General features: G+C 39.5%; 2 protein-coding genes across 7 annotated transcripts in view; one reads left to right on the top strand and one right to left on the bottom strand.

The window, feature by feature from the left end:
- The window catches only part of AZI2 (5-azacytidine induced 2), a 34,395-nt gene extending 22,803 nt beyond the window's left edge, over nucleotides 1-11,592 (top strand). For both annotated transcript variants that reach the window (XM_087945636.1, XM_026686583.2), the window contains 2 exons: nucleotides 9,923-10,044; nucleotides 10,997-11,592. In XM_087945636.1, the coding sequence (XP_087801762.1) occupies nucleotides 9,923-10,044; nucleotides 10,997-11,358 (484 nt within the window). In that variant the 3' untranslated portion in view covers nucleotides 11,359-11,592. The remainder of the gene's footprint in view (nucleotides 1-9,922; nucleotides 10,045-10,996) is intronic.
- CMC1 (C-X9-C motif containing 1) overlaps nucleotides 1-21,819 on the bottom strand; it is a 136,334-nt gene that overhangs the window by 16,340 nt on the left and 98,175 nt on the right. For 2 of the 5 annotated variants that reach the window (XM_087945638.1, XM_026686586.2), the window contains one exon: nucleotides 21,263-21,411. In XM_087945638.1, the coding sequence (XP_087801764.1) occupies nucleotides 21,300-21,411 (112 nt within the window). In that variant the 3' untranslated portion in view covers nucleotides 21,263-21,299. Of the gene's footprint in view, nucleotides 1-10,916; nucleotides 13,132-17,262; nucleotides 19,691-21,038; nucleotides 21,412-21,819 lie in introns of those variants that run through there. The other 3 variants (XM_087945637.1, XM_026686585.2, XR_015745658.1) reach the window with 2 other exon arrangements.

Genomic DNA, 21,819 nt, shown 5'->3' with positions numbered 1-21,819 from the left:
GGGGCTGTCAGGAGTTGCTACCGCCGGGCGCAGCTCACGCGGCTCCAGTCCTGCGTTGCCTTGGGAAGGGAAAGGCAAAACCAGGAGCTGCTGAGCCTGAGCCTCCGGTGCCGCTGCTGCCGTTGCAAAGCGCCGCCGTGGCTCTTCCTTTTGCCTTTCCCTTCCCAAAGCAACGCGGACTGGGAGCTGCGCCGGCGGTAGCAACTCCTGACTCAGGGGCCTCCGAGGGGAGGGGAAGGAGGAGAAGAAGGGTGGAGGAAGGGTGGGGGGGGCGATTCCCAAAAAATCTTGTGCTGACCCGGCCCGTCTGTCAAATTTTAAAAGTCAATGAGGCCCCCGAGCCAAAAAGTTTGCCCACCCCTGTTGTAATGTCTTCCTCTCCTGGATAATCTGCTGTACTATCAGCTCTCGTTTGCTGTCATATTGTGATAACCGTGACAAAGCATCAGCTAAAACATCCTTTCCTGCTGGTACGTACTTTAGGACGAAATTAAACCGACAAAAATATAGGCCCATCGGACCTGCTTAGGAGATAATCGTCAAGGTGATTGGAGTGCTTCCAGATTCTTATGATCCATCCATACTTTGAATGGACACTGGGACCCTTCAAGGAATTGTCTTCATGTCAATAATGCCCAATGTACAGCATAGGCATCTTTCTCCCACACAGCCCAATTTCTCTTAGTTGGACTTAATTTCTTTGATGTATAAGCACATGGTTGCAAGCTACCTTTTTCATTCTGTTGTAAAAGAACAGCTCCCACTGCCACATCTCTGGCGTCTGCCTGAATCACAAATAGCAATTCCATATTTGGATACTTCAGAACTGGCTGTTGAGCAAACATCCGCTTGAGGGAATTGAATGCTCATTGACATGTCTCTGACCATGTGATGGATTGTCCTGGGCGAAGTTTTATGGTCTGTCTTGGTTTTGTTTTTAACAAATCAGTTAATGGTAGGGCAAGAGCAGCAAACGGGATAAATTGCCTGTAGAAATTAGCGAACCCTAAAAAGCTTTGTAGTTGTTTCCTCGTAGTAGGAGCTTGCCAGTTTAATACAGATTGTACCTTGATGGGGTCCATTTCAATTCCTTCGCTCAGGATACGATATCTAAGATAACTGCCCAAAGGACAATTGAAAGTGGTCTTCCACTCATCACCAGGATGTATATGGACTCTGTAGTAGGCTTCATGTAGATCCAACTTTGTAAAGTATTTCCCTTTCGCTACTGTAGCCAATAGATCTTTTATAAGTGGTAATGGATATAATGGCTCCTTACAAATAGCATTCAACCCCCGAAAGTCCACACATAACTTAGCCCGCCATCCTTCTTTTCCCTAAACAAAACTGGGGCTGCAATATGCGCTCTTCCCAGCTTTAATCCAATTTAGTACGATGGAATTTGCACTTTAAATAACACTGTAAGGCAGAAGCTTCCAATGCTAACCTAGACCGGTTGGGATACCATTCTTGTTGGATGGAAAATTTGTTGCCTGACATTAAAAACCCTTGAAACCTGCTTTCTGCTCTGCATGGTAGTTTGTGTGCAAATCTGCAAGTATTCAAAGACCGGCTGAGAGCATCAAATTAGGGATGCACTTATTCAACTATGGGATAAAATTGCTCACATGATCTTTTTTGGGGTTCACTACTGCGTTAAAATCGCCTACCAGACATATATTTTCATACTTCATCTCTGTCAGTTTCCTATATAGTTTATGCTTAAAATCCCTTCTGTTTTTCATTCGGTGCATATATAACTGTAAGTATTACTTTCTTATAATGTATTATTATTTCAAGCATTAGAATTCTGCCCTACTCATCTGCATAAGCCTGTTTAGATTGTAGCTGTTTTCTAACATATACCGCTATCCCTCTTTTGTTGTTGTTGTTGAGCCAAGGATAAATATAAATTTCCCAATTTTGCTCATGTCAAAATTTTATTATAGTGTTTTTGTATATGTGTTTCCTGAAGACATATGATGTCTATGTTTTGTTTCTGTAGTTAATATTTTTTTTCCTTTTTGCTGGTGAGTTAATCCATTGACATTTATAAAGCTTAGCTTGATTTCTTCTTCCATCCTATTTTTGATGTTACTTGTTGGTGTCTGTTTGCTCTTACATCTCTCTGTTATCTTGTTCTTATGACCTCTCTTGTTGTTCAATTTCCTCTTGTTCTCTTTCTTCTTGTTCTATTTCTCTTTCCTCTAACTGTTGTCCTTCCTGGCTTCTTTGCTGACTTGATCTTTCTCTGATGTTACATAAATGTCGAAGAATTCCCGTGCTTTCTCTATACTGTCTATTTTGAATTTCTTTTCCTGCCACGATATCAACATCCCTTCTGGGATGACCCATCTGTTTATTCAATTGTGACTCCAGGTATTCCTTTTAAAAAAAATAATTACAGCATTTTGAAAATGCCTATACAAAGCCAATGTCTGTTCAATCAAAAAGTCCAGTTTTCTGTATTTTTAACATTTTCCCCTTTATTTTACTTTACTTCCTTCTTTCTATTTCTAGTACTTTATAATTCTACTACAGTGTTAGGTCGCTGCCAGTTTAAAATCATTAAGAGTCCTCTTTTCTGAGTATTCTTATCAGGTTTGCACATAAAAGTTCAAAAGTATTCTCTCACCCAGTTCACACACCATTCATCGTCTTTTCGCTCCTGCGCTGTCTTGGGTATTGAGACTGTCTCCGGCTTTATGGCAGCCATTTTGATTGCCACTGCGCTCCGTCTTTAGATGAGGTGGATTTCCAGATCAGGGAGGAGAGATGGGGCTCTTCTCGACCTGCCAGGCAGTCCCCTTTACTTCACCACCCTTTCAGGCTATGACTCCAATTGGAGATCGAACTCGAAATGGGGCAGTGGAGCTCATGATCCTTGCTTCCAATAGCACCAGAAGTACAGCCAGAAGCCAAGAATCTAACTTCTTGATAGATGTGACAGGGTTGTGCTTTCCCTTTCTTTTTCTGACCTGATAGAATACTACTTAAGATGCTATTCTGTGTAAAAAATATGTACACTTATTCTCATAAATATTACCTCTGCTGAATAACTAAGCTACCTAAATAATACTATATTTCTCTGAAAATACTACCTACCCCAAAAATAAACCCTATGGTGATTAGCTTGATTATTTGGAGTGGGTCTGATATATGCCCTACCCCAAAAAAAGCTCTAGTGAAGGGGTGGGCGTGGCCAGAACAGGAAGCAGCTGTTTCCTTCCCCAGTCATCTCCTGGCTGCTCGGCCCCTTAATCAAGCCTACGGATCAGCTGAGCCAGCAAGGGCCAGAAGCTGCTTCTCCTTCCTTCTCTCCGGGTGCACTCTATTCCTTTCAAGCAATGTCACTTGAGAAAAGGACCACATCCCAGGATTGCAATGTTGAAGGCTCGGGTAGGAGTCTATTTGGGATGTCTGTCTGTGCTGAGCTTGATGAAAGGATGGCAAACAGAAAAATCCCCCTCCCCAATTTCCTGCCATTTGCCAAAAAAAAGTTCCATTCAGAGCCTTCAGCATTTCAATCCTGGGATACGGTGAAGGCTCGGAATGGAGCCTTTTGACAAATGGCAAAAAAAAAGGGGAGAGGGATTTTTCTGCCTGCCATCCTTTCCTCAAGCTCAGCACAGACTACCAGCTTCGTGGATGGCCTCCTACAACCCTTTGGGAAGCTGGCACAAGGAGCCATTCACCCTTCCCACGTCCTATTGGTACATGGGAAAAAATGAACACCTCCCAAAAAAGAAGCCCTAGCCATTTTTTCAGGAGTCAAAAGAAAATAAGACCCGGTCTTATTTTCTGGGAATCACTTATTTTCTGGGAATTTTCTGGGAATTAAAATGGGAATTAGAGTGGGACCTGGAATCATTTTATTTCTTATTAGCTGATAATCTGGCATTGCCCAGGTATTTATTTATCCCAATCCTGTATTAGACAGAAAAAGGAATTATAGCTATTGTGCCAAAGCAATAGTAGAATATACAAATTATAAATGGTTTTTTTAAAAAAGAACCAATCCCCCTTACCAAAGGGGAGCCCTTTGTAGAGTATTGTGAAGCCATTACCATGGCAACTCCACTGTGCTGTATAGTAGAAGGCACAACAGGTTGTATCTTAACAGCTTGAATCCAAAATGCACACTATCACTGTCAAAAGTACTGTGATTTGACACCATAGATATACTTTATTCTTTTCCATTTCAGTGGCCCAGGCGTTCCAGAGTTATGCTGGAACATCACACCCACACCCCGAGGAATGTTAGGGATGTCTTATCCCCACACTATTTTGTTCCAGAGAGTAAGTCATCATACACCAAGTATGGTTGAAATTGCTCATGGCGTACCAGAGTTATGCTGGAACACACACACACACATTCACACACATCCATTTTTATATAGATATTTGTTTCTGAGGTACCCTTCTTAAAAATACTTTTATTGTGAGCTGCCCAAAATCAGGGGATTGGGCAGCATACAAATTTATTAATAAACGTTAGAAACAGACCCATTAAAATTAGTAAAACATACCTTACACATATGAACAGAGTCAACATTACCTCTGTTTTAGCAATAATTATACTATTTTTGTTTTTTGCAGTTGACAACATATGGTACTCCAAAATTTGTAAAAATAATGCATTTTGATGGAGATGAATCCTAATGTTGAATTTTGTTCAACCACTGCCTTTTTCAGAATGCTGTAGGAAACTGCTTCTTGACAATACTTACTTCTTGGCATTAGCTGCTTGTGTAATATTCATTGCAAGACTGTGGATGAATCCACAACAGAAATTGGTGTGATGACAAAGTAAAGTATCTAGTGCTAGTATATTTTTCTAAATAAGGAACATTATGGGGGTAGTTAAGTATATAATATTGCATGTTGAGCCCAAATAGAGATGGAATTCAGTTACAAGTCCTTTCTTCAAAACATTATTTATACAGTTGTTTATATAGAAGTTAAGAAAATCGTATAAATCTAAAAAAGGCACAAAAAATGTAACAACTGAATTAATATTTTCAGTTTTCACAAATGCATTTTCCTTGTTTTCCACTTGATGGAGTAATAGGACTTGATTATAAGAAGTTATTTTATTTGTGACTTGTGTCAAAGAAAAAGTACATGGATGTGTAAAAGTATATTTGGTTTCCATTCTATTGCTATCTCACTTAATTTGTCTCATAATCTTGGCTATTTAATTAGTTGGCCAGTGTTTTTGCTTTTCTCCTCTCCCCACCAAATAGGTATTTGGTGTGTGATATTATCAATCCATCATCATTAGTTTTATTTTTAAAACATCTTTCCTGTATTAATCTTTTATACAAATAAGGATGTACAGATTTTATATTGTAAAACCAGCTGTAATTCATATCACCTGTGAAAGCAAGTCTACAGTTTTTTTTCAGACCTAAAAGAACTTGTTTGAAATGTTTGTTTCAGTTTGATTTAATGTGGATGTCGATATTCAACTGCTAATATGCTTGTAAAATCTTTGTCACTTCTCACTGATAGGAAAGTATGTGATCAAATATGAATGTTTAGTTTTAACAATTTTTACATGCTTGTGCAGTTGTGTATATTATGTTGGTTCAAAATAATTTTGATATGATTAACAAAGTATATTGCATTGCTTGTATAGTAAGAGGTGTTGTAATAAACAATAAAGGTTTTTTACCTTTCATACATATGTTAGGTTTACCTTTTGATAAATAGTTGTTTTGTGACTACAATAGCAGGTATTTTATTACATTGTCCAAACTCTGCTCTTAAAAGTCTGTCTGCAGATTTTGGCCAAAAAATTGCCTATTCCTTTAATTTAAAAAAAGGTAGATCTAAAAGCTAGCAGTTCAATGTACTAAATGCTATTCTAGTAGAAAAAATGTTGTAATTGAAAGTATACAGTACTTGTTCTTTGTATATAAACTGAGCCTTAATCTATCTAATCCTTCACATCAACAAAATAGGGGCACGTTTGCCAAAAATAGTTCCCAGTGATGAGTTGACCAGATGTTTTCTGAGATGTAGATACTTTGCAGATGTGGTAGGCAGATATTATCATTTCCCCATTAGAAATACAAGAATTAGTATCCCTTAATTTCTGGATCAGCTATGGTTAAAGCAACAGAACAGAAACCAGAAGACTGAGTTCTTGTTTCAGTTTAGGCATGAAAGCTTCTTGGGTAACTTTTGGCCAGTTACTTTCTCTAAGATAGAGTGTCAAACTCAAGGCCCGTGGGTCAATGTGGCCCACGGGATGCTTAAATCTGGCCTGTGGGGCCAGCCTGGAAATAGCAAAGGACTGGCCCACAGTGCCTCTGCTAGCAAAAATGGGGCGCGAAGGGGTGTGCGCCCCCACCGTGCCCCATTTTCAGCCTGGGTGGCCTGCAGCACTCTGCCAGTCAAAATGGGGAGCAAGGAGCCATGCACACCCTGTTTTGGCCAGCAAAGTGCTTCAGGAGGCATCTGTCCCATCTCACCCCACACACACACACACCTGGCTGGCTGAGGAGAACTACAGTACTGATTAGACCCTCAAAGAAATCCAGTTTGACACCCCTGTTCTAAGACCAGTTAATCTCATAGAGTTGTTATTGTAGAAAATGGGGAGGATGGAGTACATTCACTACCCTGAATTATTTATAAAAATAGAAAAGTGAGATAAAAATACTTTTTTTTTACTCAAAGTAACATTAGGGCAAACTCAATTTCACTGAAGGCTGCATCAGGGTTGAGTTTGACTGTGGGTGTGGGTGTGGCCAAGGTGGGTGTGGTCAGCTCAACATCACTTATGTCAGGGGTGCCTATGGTGGCCCAGGCGGAGCTGGGGGAGTCCATTGCTGAAGAATGGAGGAAGTAGAGACCATGGAGAACGACAAACTCTTATCCTCCAGAGGAGCCTCATCATCCCTCTCAGGCCATGTGGAAAGCTTCCAGATGGCGACACAGGCTGTCCAGAGGCCTAGGCAGCAGAGGGCAAGCACCCAGCCTGGCCCTCAAGCTCCCAGACACTGCAAGCCCACAGCCCAGCTGAACCCCGCTTCCCCAAGGGCTGTGTTTTCCTCCTAGGTTGCTGCTGCTATTCTCATTCTCCTTGGTGAGGTTGCTCAGGGTGTGTGCAGGAGGGCAAAGTGTGTGGGTCAGAGGGAGGCCCACTCCCTTCTCCTTCCAAGGAGACCCAGCTTTGTAACCAAAGCATCCTCAGCAATAGGATGGAAGACCAACAGATGTCAGGAGGAGGAGACGAGGATGGCGAAAGGGCAACAGGGTCACTGGTGGCCAAGTGCGAAGGCAGGACTTCTTTCAAAACCTCCCTCCCTCCCTCTCAATATAATCTTCCTTCCTTCCCTTTTTCCCTTTTCTTTTTCCTTCCCTCTTCTTTCTTCTTCCTTCCCTTCTTTTTCCTTCCTTGGTCTCATCCCCTTTCCTTCTTTTTCTTTTTCTTTCCTCTTCTCCTTTTGTGTCCCTTCTTGGATGCCCAAATGCAAAAGGGGAAACATTTCTCAATGCCCCCTTGCCTTGTGATCAAATGCCACTTTTGCTAGTAGTTTGTTTTGCTAGCATTCTGCCAGTGAAAATGGAGCTCAGGATCGCCACATTTTTGGCTGTGACAGTTCCTGCAGCACTCTGCCAGAGAAAACAAGCTCCATTTCCTGCTGCGATGGACTCCTACTGTTCTCTGTCAGTAAAAACTGAACTCAGGAGAGCTGTGAAAGCCTCCTGGAGCGCTTTGCCAATGAAAACAGAGCTCAGGAGGGCTACATGCATTTTCGGCTGCAACAGCCTCCTGCAGTCCTCTATCAGCAAAAATGGAGCTCTGGAGGGCCACATATGGCCCTCCCAAGTTCCGTTTTCGCTGGCAGAGGCACCACGGGCCAGTCTTTCACTGTTTTCAAGGCGGCTCTGTGGGCCACATCTAAGCATCCCATGGGCCTTGAGTTTGACAACCCTGATCTATGAAGATACTGGTGTTACTGCCTTACAAGAAGGCTAGGAACATAAAAGTTTAAGCATGTATGGTTGCATAGCAAGAAACAGGCATTTATGGTGACTGAATCATCTTTCCATACTGCAATATAGAATTTAATCTCATGGTCTGTTTGTCCTCATGACCATTGCTATTAACTGCAATAATTTTTTCAGCTACCCACATTTTTCAATTCTTTTATTAGCTATTCCACACATTAGGTCACATTAGGTAACAATTTTGAGAAGCGATTGTGTGATATCTAAAAGTAGTCAATTTTGACAGCCAGTTATTAGGGAAAGACTAAAAAAACATTTTAAGCATTCTGATACTTAGTTGACATGAGAATTCATTAGAAATATGCTTGTATATTTTTTGTCTAGAGGTTAGGTATTGGAAGTTAAGTAAGTGACTTGGGGCCAGTCATTCTCCTCAGCCCTTGGAACAATGCAATGCAAACCACTTCTATAAACAGTGCCTAGAAAACTGCATAGACTTGTTTATTTATTCACCTGAAGTCACCTATAAACAGTGCCTAGAAAACTGCATAGACTTGTTTATTTATTCACCTGAAGTCACCTATAAACAGTGCCTAGAAAACTGCATAGACTTGTATATTCACCTGAAGTCTAACTCAGTCAAACAAAAAGAGAGGAAAGGCTCCTATATTTTACGGGTCCTTCTGAGTATAACACCGATCAGTGGTAGGGGAGGTGTAGGTAGCAAATTATTATTTTTTCGATAATTTTAGAACTAGGGATTGCTCAATGAAACTATTAGTGATAGTTCAGTGTGAGTAAATGTGCGTGCGTGTGCATCTTAAAATGAGATTGTTAAGCAAAGGCCATCAACGCCAAATACAGAACTACTGTATATACTCGAGTATAAGCCTAGTTTTTCAGCCCATTTTTTGTGCTGAAAAAATCCCCCTTGGCTTATACTCGAGTCAGATTCCCTCTGAAAAAAAATGGTGTGGAGTCGCGGCCTCCGGCGGCAGCGACTCCCAACAGCCCCAGCCCGGGAAGGGAAAGGCAAAAGCGCTTTGCCTTTCCTTCCCGAGGCGGCGGGACTGGGGCCGCGCCGGCGGTAGTGACTCCTGACTCAGGGGCCTCCGAGGGAGGGGAAGAGAGTGACTCCTGCCTCCGCTGTCATCATCATCTTCTTCTTTTGGGTTAGTGAATCAATTAAACTTTTCATGATAGTGAGATCGTTTCCCAAATTAATTATTTTTATTTTTGAAATTTACCAGTAGCTGCTGCATTTCCCACCCTCGGCTTATACTCGAGTCAATAAGTTTTCCCAGTTTTTTGTGTAAAATTAGGTGCCTCGGCTTATATTCGGGTCGACTTATACTCGAGTATATACGGTAATTAAAATACATTAAAAAGATGTGGATAAGCACTAGTACAGAGCCATTATTAAGACAGATAGTATTTGGCTTGCAATGGCAATTGAGCCCAAGTTGCCATTGCTTAGTAATTCTGGAAGTCTGATTGCTGTTGTTAAGTGAGGACCTCATGTGACTTTTGACTTCCTGCTAGCTTCCCCATTGACCTTACTTGTGCAAAGCTGGTTGGATTTTGTGAGCATGTGACCATGGCTTGCTACAGTGTTGTAACTGTGCTGTGACCATGGGGACATTGCAGTGACTGGAACTTTGAGGACAAGTCTTAAGTATCATTTGTTCAGCTTTATTGCTATATTGAACAGTTACTGAAGAACTATTTATAAGCGTAAGAATAACGTGTACATCTTTTTTGCATTCATATGCTGAAGCTGTACTTTCTCTTCATCTGTTGCCACACAGCATTTTGTTAAACCAATTAATCAAAAGTATATTTTGTATAAATTAAGGAGTCTTTCTGTCTTTTATATTGAGATATTGCAGTTTTCCTCTTGTCTTTGAATCATTATCTTTTGAAGTTTATCTGCTTAAACTTTTAAAATGTGTTTTAGTGAACGCATTCAGCAGGTATACAGGGAACTGAAGAGGGAGATGTCTAATTTGCATCTGGTGACTAAAGTGCAAGCTGAGATGCTGAAGAAACTGAAATTGGTTCCATCTACAACTAAGAAAGGCAAGTACATATTTGCGTAGTTAAAAATCTGAAAACAATGCATAGAATTGTTGAAATTTTGAAATGCAGCTTGTTACTATATCTTAACTCAATTGTATCAATTTAGACTGATAGGTCTCATTTTTATTGTAATTCCAATCTTCTTTCTGTAGCTGGTCAACTTCACACATAAAGGTGTTGCTGATGCGGCTTTCTATTTTATGCTGTATTCTCTTGTCATTTTCCTCCCTCAATCAGATGTTATTTGTACAAGGCTGAGGTGTTAATTGTATTTGACCCTTTATTGCAACTATTTTATATTTTTAAAAAAGTCCCATAACTTTTCAGTTTTCAAATGTACTTTTACACATAGTTAACTTTTTAAGAATATAAAAACAAAAGCTATCATTTATTACCTTTTCACTACGGTAATTTTTAATCTTAAGCTTCATTTTATACACAATATTTCTACAGAGAAAGTGCTTTTGATAATTAGATTACAAACTTATTTTTAAATGGAAAATTCTTGACTGCTCAGGAAATTTTTTGCACTCTCAACATTCTTTAAGTCACACTCTTTCTTCCAAGATTGAAAAGCACTTGAATAAAAATTGTTATGTTTTTATGTTAATGGAAGCCAAATTAAATAGGTATATTTAATTGGCCCATGATGATGTCATAAGTGAAATAGATGAAAATTGCATTTTAAAATGAATTTAAGGGAATGTACAGTACTCTAACTCTGGTTTATTAAAAGTAAAAAAGGCCATCCATAAGGTACAGGTTATATAGGAATAAATATGGGAACTGATCAAAGAAAGAACAAGCTTCCTACAATCACATGGCAGTAAGAGATAAATTTGTAATTAGAAGAACAGATATCTGCTAGGTACTGTTAATAGCATCTGAATTGTATTAAGTGTAAATGATTCACAGTAGCCCCCAAATTAAATATATTTGGTTCTTTCCACAGTGCCATCCTATACCTCTGTTCAGCGTATTGAAGATCTTGAAAGGGATGCTACCAACCTCCACTTAGGTGCTTCTGGAGCAATATGCAGAAATAGATTACTTCAAACAAGTGGTGATGTTTTTGGTAATCTTGCATCATCCTCACCATGTATTAATGAGAAATTTAGTTCTGCATGTGACTCTCCATTTCTGGAACATAACTCCTATGGAAAAAATTCTCTGGAAGATAATTCTTGGGTATTTCCAAGCCCTCCAAAACCTAGTGAAACAGTATTTTGGGAAATGAAAAACAGAGTGACTCACTTAAACTTTCCAGGAAATAACTTAGATCAATATAACCAAAATTGCTTGCATAAGAGCTAAGAACAGAAGGAGGAACTTGAAAGTAGTCCTGAACAAGGTCTTGAACTTGTTAGTAGAAAATAAGAATGGAGAGGAATATAATAAACTTTCAGGCTGCATGAGATTTTCCCTGTTATCTAAACTTGAAAAACAGTGAATTCAAAGAAATATGGTGAATGAATCTGTTATATTCTCAATTTTCTGATTGCACATTGGCAGATTTCTAAAATATTAAATTGTGGAATAAAACAAAAACATCATGTGGTATGAATAATATTGGTCCAAAGTATGTTACATTCAAACATTTTGACAAGCTATGAGAAGGATTTAGTTTTTGGACAAGTTTTGATTTAAGCTCGGGTAATAATATATTCAATTCTGAATATATTCAATTCCCTGGCTTTTTATTAATGTATGATATGCTGAAAAGGAGTAAATAATGTAGAAATTACTTTCATTCCTTTTTCAATTTATCAACTTATCCTCATTACCCTATGATAAAAAAATTGAAATAGGGTAAAATGGAAAAGTTTCTAAATGCTGCAGTAAAATATTTCATCACTTCACAAATAATAATATGTATTTATTGCTTCTTTTGGGGGGGATTTCCTGTCCAAAATGCAATGATTGTTTTGAGGTGAAATATCCAGGCTCCTTAATACAGCTAGGAAGAACTGTAATATTCCAAATATTGTAATATTTCTATGATTCCACATTTCTGATATATTCTATACTAAAGAAGATGCATTTGATCCAAAATACTGGATCCATTGGTAACCTCATTATTTAACAGCATTGAAATAATTTTACATCTTTTCTGTCTCATTTTAATACCACTAAATTTTGGTTGAACTCGTATACTCTTAAATCAGTAGAGAGGCTTTTATCAGTATATAAGTAGGTAGATTTCTAACAATAGTTTTATGTTCCTGGTATTTTGAGATGCTGAAACAGCAGGGGAAAAGGTCAGAAGGACCTGACAATATAATGATGGACCAGCTGCAAGTTTTGTTTACTTCAGTGCCCAGATCTCATCTGGTCATTCCCATATGTACAATTCATGTATTCTGCCATTTCCCATTTGTTTTTGAATGGGTACTTGAAAGATGAATAGAGAAAAGTAAAATCTATACTGGAAGAAATAATTGTATGTTCCTGAAAGATAAAGCTTCTCATGTGGTTGTGTAGATGAACAGCACAACTATATCAGTGCTATCTTTCCTTTCTTCCTTTGCATTGCACTTGATATAATTCAATACTGGTGCTTTCTATCTTATATTACTAAAGAGAATATAACCTATGGAGGCAAGTGAAAGCATGGAGTTTTTTTCCTGTGTTAATGAATGGCACACATAAATAATGTTCCTCAGATTTTTTAAAATCTTGTCTTGTTCATCCTACCTTGTCTGTGATTAATGGAAATGGTGTCATGCAGGAATTTATTCTGACCAATGAACTCATAGCTGACTCATGGGAGTACAATCCTCTTGTAGAGCAATAGAACAAACCCCAATATGCATATAGTAAATCTAAGCCACTGATTTCAGCTGATAGAACCAACTACCTGTATAATAAAAAGAAGTAGCAGTAGCCATTTCTCATGTGGCTGCATAGCTCTAATGTTTCTCAGGACTGCTTTTTTGGATTAGATTCTTGAATAAGTTACCATTATTCAACATGCCAAGCCACTTGTTTTTAATGATGTAGAGAGGATACAGCCATGTTTTTAAATAATTTATTTTTGTTTGAACAATTGGATGAAAATTGGTAGAAATCTTTTTTTTATTTTGAATGCTCTGCTGTCAGCCTCAGGATATCTTCACCCCTAACCATCAAGATATCTTCACCCCTAACTTGCTTATTTGTTGCTATGCTCTTTTTCTCTCTTTCGGCTGCCATGAAACGGTGGGAGGGGGGGAATCTTGGAGGGGAAGAAGGCAGGAGGTGTTTTGCATTCCTTTGCTGGGTTAAGAAAGGAGGGGGATTCTTTGTTTTAACTTTCCATTTCTTCGCTAGCCTCTGTCCTTTTTCTGCGCAGCTGCGAACTTTTATCAAAATATGTCAAGGTCACTGACAGTAGCCTCATCATCACCTGGAGATGACCACATGATCCTATTCAGAAGTTTTAATTGGAAGAATCATTTGATCTTTGGAGGGGGGGAGCAATTCTATCCCTTTGTATATGCATTTTATTGTGGCCCCTGGGATGGAACAGCCTCTAATATTGGGATTACCTTGGCTTCGGAAGTGGAACCCCCAGGTGAACTGGAGAGAGGGGTGGATACGCATCCGCACCGATCGGCCACCGGAAGGGGAGGAGCCCCACCATCCGGAGGGGGAGGAGAAGTCCCATCCGGAGCCCCAAGTTCCGGCCGAGGCAGCTTCCGCAGGTGTCGAATGAGCAGATGGGGAGGAGAAAATCCCGAAGGAGTACTGGGACTTAAGAGAAGTGTTTAGCGAAGAGGCCTCTGACGAGCTCCCTCCCCATCGATCAACCGATTGCAGCATTGAATTTCTGCCGGGGGTAACGCTCCCGAAACCGAAGCTGTATTCGATGACACCGGGGGAGCTGGAAGAACTGAGAGCGTTCATCGACAAGAACCTGAAACGTGGTTTCATCACGCCTGCCAGACCTCGAGTGGCGGCCCCCGTAATGTTCCGCGAGAAGAAAGACGGCTCCAAACGTTTGGTGGTGGACTACCGAAACTTAAACGCTGTGTCGGTGGAGAACGTGTACCCCCTCCCCCTGATGAAGGACATGCTAGCCCACCTGGCGAAGGGGAAGATTTTCACAAAGTTGGACTTGAGGGAGGCATACTACAGAATCCGAATTAAGAAAGGCGACGAGTGGAAGACTGCGTTCAACTGCCCGATGGGTTGTTTCCAGTTCAACGTTCTTCCTTTCGGCCTACAGGGGGCGCCCGCTGTTTTCATGCAAATGATAAATCAAGTGCTTCACGAACATCTATACAAGGGGGTTCTGGTCTACCTTGATGATATTCTCATCTACACGGAGAATAGAGACGAACATGTGAAACTGGTACGCTCGGTGTTGCACAAGCTGAGGGCAGCCAAACTGTACGCCAAACTGTCCAAGTGTGAGTTCCATCAAGAAAAAATCGACTACTTGGGATATCGTATCTCTCCCGAGGGCATCGAGATGGACCCAGAGAAAGTGCGACCTGTATTGGATTGGGCCCCACCGAGAACCCGGAAGCAACTTCAAAGTTTTCTTGGGTTTGCCAACTTCTATCGGCAGTTCATCCCGTCTTTTGCAAAAATAGTCATGCCCATCACCAACCTCCTGAAGACAAAGGGGGAAGCGAAACCAAAACCCAGCCAACCGTTGAACTGATCCATGGAATGCCAAGCCGCATTCGAAAAGCTTAAAAGACTTTTCGCTGCAGAACCAGTATTGAAACACCCCGACATGGACGCCCCCTTTGTGATCCAAGCTGATGCAAGTGATGTGGCGGTGGGGGCGGTCTTATTTCAATTAAATGAGAAGGGGACACTACAGCCGTGCGCTTATACCTCCCGTAAATTGACTGACACTGAAAGGAGATGGGCTGTCTGGGAGAAGGAAGCGTTTGCAGTCCGTTGTGCTTTACTAGCCAAGAGACATTTTTTGGAAGGAGCGAAACATCCATTTGAGGTATGGACGGACCATAAAAATCTGGAAGCTTTAAAAACTCCTCGAAAGCTATCTCCTAAGCAGGTTAGGTGGGCTCAGTTTTTCAAGCGATTCAATTTCTCATTGAAGTATATCCCAGGGGGGAAAATTTTTATGGCAGATGCTTTGTCTAGAATGCCTCAATACAACAGTATCCGAAAAGAAGTGGTAAGACCAATCGTGTCCACTACACAGTTGGCTGCTCCCGTAGTTACCAGAGCACAAAAAAGGAACCAGGAGAGAGATCTGTCCACTGACCTGATGGAACAATTTAAGGAGGCTTTGAAAACAGATGAGTGGTTCCTAGCAAATGCGAATAACTGCACCGTTCGAGATGGTCTAGCCTGTATAGGTGCAAAATTGTATGTACCTCAAATTCTGAGAAGCCAAGTTTTACAACAAACTCACGATTCTAAAGCGGCTGGTCATTTTGGGTTTGTGAAGACTCTACATTTGGTGAAACGACAGTTCTGGTGGCCTTCGTTGAAAAAGGACATTGAGACTTATGTGGCGAGTTGTCCAGTTTGTGCTTCAGCAAAGAGGCCTCCTGGTAAACCACCAGGTTTGTTGCAGAATGTGGCCAGGCCAACTGCTCCTTGGAAGGAAATTTCCATGGACTTTATAGTAGATCTACCCGAGAGTGTTGGACACACTGTCATTTGGGTAGTGACTGATTTGTTCTCCAAACAAGCCCATTTCATCCCTTGCTCCAAGATTCCTTCAGCGAAATCATTGGCCAAGATGTTCATTATACATGTCTACAGGTTGCACGGCGTTCCTGAGCGTGTAGTTTCTGATCGGGGAGTCCAATTTACCTCGAACTTTTGGAGGGAATTCTTGAAGTTGATAGGCTCCACCCAGAGCTTAAGCTCCGCCCATCATCCCCAAACTAATGGGGCCTGTGAGAGGACAAACAGGGTGTTAGAACAATACCTCAGATGTTATATAAACTATCTGCAAGATAATTGGGTGGACTTACTGCCTTTTGCGGAGGTGGCGTATAACAACTCTGTACACAGTAGTACGGGGTTTACTCCGTTCAAAGTAGCCACAGGACAAGATTTTGTGCCCATACCTGAACTGCCTCGAGAAAACCCCAATGTCCAATCGTTGGGCGATTGGATATCTAAACTTCAACTAAATTGGCCGGTTGCTCGCAAAGCTCTGGACGAGGCGCACCAATCTCATAAGAAATTTGCTGACAGAAAGCGAGCCCCACAGATGTTGTATAAGGTGGGCGATAAAGTATTCCTCTCGACCAAATACTTGCAGACTACCCAGAAATCGAAGAAGTTGGGTCCTAAGTATGTGGGACCTTTTCCCATTGAGAGGATTGTAAATCCGGTGACTGTTCAACTGACTTTACCCAAGACTCTTCGTCGTATTCATCCAGTTTTCCATGTTAGTTTGTTGAAACCAGAACATACCAGTACCTTGAGACCGACACAGGCTGACCCCCCTGTACCTCTGTTGATCGAGGGGGAACAACATTTCGAGATTAAAGAAATTCTAGACTCTAGGAAATGGAGGGGTCGTGTCCAATATCTTGTAGCGTGGAAACATTTTCCTCCATCCCATGCTGAATGGGTTAATGAGAAAGACATTAGGGCTCCTGAACTGCTTAAGGAATTTTATGCCAAATATCCTGATAAACCATAGAAATGTATGCCAATGTTAATATATGATTGTTTTTTCTTACAGGGACTAATGTCCTTCTTCTAGGGGGTCCGAATGTCAGCCTCAGGATATCTTCACCCCTAACCATCAAGATATCTTCACCCCTAACTATTGCTTATTTGTTGCTATGCTCTTTTTCTCTCTTTCGGCTGCCATGAAACGGTGGGAGGGGGGGAATCTTGGAGGGGAAGAAGGCAGGAGGTGTTTTGCATTCCTTTGCTGGGTTAAGAAAGGGAGGGGGGATTCTTTGTTTTAACTTTCCATTTCTTCGCTAGCCTCTGTCCTTTTTTCTGCGCAGCTGCGAACTTTTATCAAAATATGTCAAGGTCACTGACAGTAGCATCATCACCTGGAGATGACCACATGATCCTATTCAGAAGTTTTAATTGGAAGAATCATTTGATCTTTGGAGGGGGAGCAATTCTATCCCTTTGTATATGCATTTTACCCGCCAATATTTCAGTTTCGAATTGATTCTGTTGCTACCATTCAATTTCCAGTAAAAGAATAATTCTGCTCTACACCATGGAGTCTGAGTATTTCTTTCTTGGGATTTAGAAGGAGCACAGTCTGACATTTGCACTGTATATTCACCTATACTAATTAGAATCTTAAATTTGAGCAAATTCTGATTATAACCCAATTCTGTATCTGAGTGGAAAACAAAATCTGGAGTGGTTTCATTGTTATAATTAGGAATGTGTAAACTTCTTTCAATTTAGGAATGCAGCATTCTCTTCCCCTTCCAAATCAAGACATTCTTAGGGTAGAAAGGCTTTAAATTGACCCTAACATTTAATTATTTCATTTATATATCTAAAATAATATCTTACTTAAAATTTATATTTTTAAAGAGATCAAAATGGAATACATTAGAAAAGGAAGTGAAGAAAAAAAAAATTCTAGTACCAAATATAAAAGATTAGGTGAATCATTTCTAATCAGGCCTGTTGTGTTTTATGAGTTGCTCTGAGACACGGAAATGATATTTTAATCTCTTAAAACTCCTTGATACAGAAACCCTATATTAATGTGGTTTTTCTTAAATGAAAGGAAACCTAGATGGCTAATTCATAGAAAATAAACATTTTTTTAAATCTGAGAAATGGTCACTTTTAGATTCTCACTACGTTAAAAACTGAGTTCAAAGTCATGAAGTATCATGAAGCATTCATGAAATTATAAATCTGCTTACAAGGTAAATTTAATCAGAGTTTGCCTCCTAACTTACTGGTGCTAATGAAAAGACAATACGTTTTCTTTCAAGTTTCATGCAAATAGCACCATTTGAAAAATTATTTTGAGCTGCCAATGTACTCTTGGAATGAGAATTTCTAGTGTTTCTGTCATAAGTAATAACTAGATTTAAAGATCAGCTATTCCTTGAAACAGCAGTCCCAAACTTTCTGGCTTGGCAGATCAATGGAGGTGGAGGGGGATAGTTCCATGTGAGCAGCAGGTGTACATACGAGTGTGCGCAATTCCATTTGCACTTGTGAGGATGAGCTTAATGTGCACAACTGCATTTGAACTTGTGAGGGTGAGCTTCATGTACAAGAACGAGTGTCCATCATTCATGCAAATGGAGCTTTGTGCATTGCCCAGTTCAAACAGGCCATGGCCCGGTAGTGGACAGTAGCCTGGGGGCTGGATATCCCTTATCTAAAAGACAACAGCATTAAAAGGATAACATCATTTTTCCTTTTTTAAAAAGCCCTGTGGCTCAATTTTCTGTAAGCTCTCTAACTTTTTTATATTGATAGTCTGCTGATGCTTCTTAATTGGCTGAAATTATAGCAGAACCCTAGAGCTAACAGGTTGCACATGCACACAGAAAAGTTCAACGTCAAAGACTAGACTTCTTCATATCTTCAGGAAATATATATGTGCGTGTATACACATCCAAAACTGCTTGCAAGGTAAACTGCAGTACGCTGTTCATGCAATCTGCCCAATTGTTTGTGGACTTTCATATAGCAAAGTTCAGAGAAAAGCAATTTTCAAGGCAGACTTTTGTCTGACCATATGTTTAAATGTTCTTTCAACACTTCCTTGCCCCATTCATCCTGGCTAAAACTGATAGCAACAGGGACTTGACTTATCTCTGCTGTACTGTTTAGAAAAGTTTGAAAAAAGCAACCAAATCAGAAGTCATAAAATAGTTGCCTAACTGTAGGAGTCAGAATGGGACTGTGTTTTGTTTTTCATACACAGCACACTCAGAGCAGTAATTAAGAGGGCAGGTTCCAAAGGCATAACATTTTATACCTCAATATTCTTCACTGATCAATCTTTTGCTGCCCTAGCTCCTTATTTCAGATATCTTTAAAAAAAGGGACCATCTATTGTACCTATAGAAACTCAACCAGCTGATTAATTCAAAAGAATGTGAAAGCTGGAAATTCTTTGCCATGTGCATAGATTTCTTTGCAAATGAAATGAGGGAATAAGTATATAACAATGAAAAATCAGTTAACTTTCAGTCAACTGAGATAAGTCTTTATATACCACTTACTTAATATGACATAAGTGGTACAATATATTTTGTGATATAATATACTTAGGGGGAAGTTAGGGGGAAAAGCAAAACACTAAAATTCATGAAGCATTATTTTCATATATATTGGATGAGAAAAAAAATCCCTGAGAATCATTTTTACCATATATATTTTAAAAGGGTTGCATAAGAAGTTAAATAGAGAAACATTTTTTGTTATTTGATGCTCTTAGAATAGCCCTTTATAAAGGTCAACCCCACATTATAAAGCTTATTCTGTTTCCCACTTTTGTCTTGGCTTTCACATCACCTATTTAATCTGGATTCTTTGATAGGACATTCAATTCTATTTCTTTGCCTCTCAGATATAACTCAATAAATAATATCCTAAAACCACAATACTCTACATTTTGAAGGTAGAATAGATGAATATCAGATGTAAAGTAATGTTGACACTATCTTCACTCTTCAAATGTTGTATTTTAAATTTCTCACAAATCCAAGATCTGTAAATGGAACAAAATTTATTTCCCTAAATACCATTTCCCTGAAAATAAAACTATCTGGAAATAATCCCTAGAGTTTTTTCCGTGTGCGCCTAATATAAGCGCTGCAGCCAAAATAAGCCCTACTTAAGAGCCTGATCAGCCAGACGGCCGGCTATTTTGTCTGGTTGCTCACGGTGCCGCAGCCATGAGGCAAGGCAAGATGGGAGAGTGTTGCTACCCACATGCCCAATTAGTAACCTGTTTTCCATGTACACAAATGCCTCAATAATAAGAGCACTAGAGCCTTAAAAGCAAAGCACAGTTTGGTATTCAACATTCCATTACTTCATGTGTAACTTAAACTAATCAGCCAACTTATAGTCAGTAAGGAGCAGGCTGAGCTCTGTTATTACTGTCCAATAGTACATATTTTCTTGGTAAGAGATATTTACTGATGCATATTACAGAAAGATTAGCAGAATGGCTTATTTTCATATTTAACAAGCAATTTATATAGATAGCCCTCAACGTATGACAGCAATTGAGCCCAAAATGTCTGTTCCTAGTGAGACAGTTTGCTTTATTTTACTATCTTTTTTTGCCACAGTTGTTAAGTGAATCACTATAGTTGTTAAATTAGTAACATGGTTGTTAAGTGAATTTGACTTTCCCATTGACTGCTTGTCAGAAGGTTTCAAAAGATGATAACATGCATGACAACTGGGACACTGCAACTGTCATAAATGTGAGTCAATTGCCAAGTATATGAATTTTGATTTGTAACCATGGAGATGCTGCAACAGTTATGTAAAAAACAGTCATAAGTCACTTTTCAGGGCTGTTATAACTTTGAACAGTCACTAAACTAACTTATAAGTCAACAACTATCTGCATTCTATTGTTTTTTGAACCATTCATTTCCCTTCCTAAAAGCTTTCCAACGGCCTTCTTAAATTCAGTGATTATTAGATGGGTTGGGACTTCAAAATGAGGATTATATTTTCATGTATCTAACATTCATCAGGTGGCAATCTGTAGGAACTCTTCTCAAGCAATTCTACTTTTAAAATTTTGTGTGGAATTTCTCTAAAAGATACTCATTCAGTTCAGATATATCATTCTTTGGAGGACATTCACATGACAAATCAAACCCTAATAGGTAGTTAGAAAGTGAAGAAATCTTGCAAAGGACCTCTGCTCTGTTATTAATCACGTGCAACCAAATATTTCACCTGTGATAGAATCAAAAGTGGAATGCCATTAACATTAAAAAAGAACTATTGGAATCAGCACACAATCTTCCCTTTCCAAAGAACTCCATTCTATCATATTTTAAATATTGTAAAATTTATATTGTCCAAATAAATAAGAACAAAAGATGTAGATTTATTTTGCGGTGTCCTGAAAAATAGGTATATACAGTGATTGAATGTGCTGCATGTTTAAATGAACTGAGGAATTAATTCTGATTTACTAAATTGAATAGCCAGATTTGATTAGCATAGGCATGTTCTTCAGGATTTCTGTATTTTAGTTTCATTTATTTTGAGAGATTTAGACTAAAGAAATCAGAAAAGTTGGTGTGCTTACATAAGTTCAAGTTTTAAATGTCAGCCATACAACTTGCTTAGGTGCTAGTAGAATGTTTCTGATGAGGAACACCTTGTGCTGCCCTGTGTTCTTCCCTGGTTTTCAAATATTCAGCCTTGCATTCTTCATAAAATGCTGGATCACGATAGCTAAAAACATAGGCAAAATATGTGCATTAATTTATCCACTCAATTACATGGAAAAGTTATAGAGCAAGAAGGAATAGTGCTGGGAACCCTCTTAACACCAACTATTTAAAGCAGGGGAATCAAACTCGATTTCATTGAGGGCCACATCAAGGTTGTGTTTGATCTCGGAGGGCCAGGGGTTTGTATGGCCAGGGATGGGTGTAGTCATAATGGGCTTGGGCACGGTGGGCGTTTGACACACATTCAAGGTGCATTTTTTCTCCTTCTTTCCACAGTTCTTTGCTATAAACATTTTCTTATCTCTTTTACCAGATATTACTGGCAAACATATTACTTATTCTTCATAATCCACTAAACCTTTTATTTCTAAATTTATACCCCTTGTTTAATAATAAATTGCTTTTTCAG

This window comes from Notechis scutatus, chromosome Z (genome assembly GCF_049901735.1).
Source record: "Notechis scutatus isolate UNSWTSFEM ecotype Mainland chromosome Z, rNotScu1.2, whole genome shotgun sequence".
Lineage (NCBI taxonomy): Eukaryota > Metazoa > Chordata > Lepidosauria > Squamata > Elapidae > Notechis > Notechis scutatus.
This window is presented reverse-complemented; position numbering and strand designations above follow the sequence as displayed.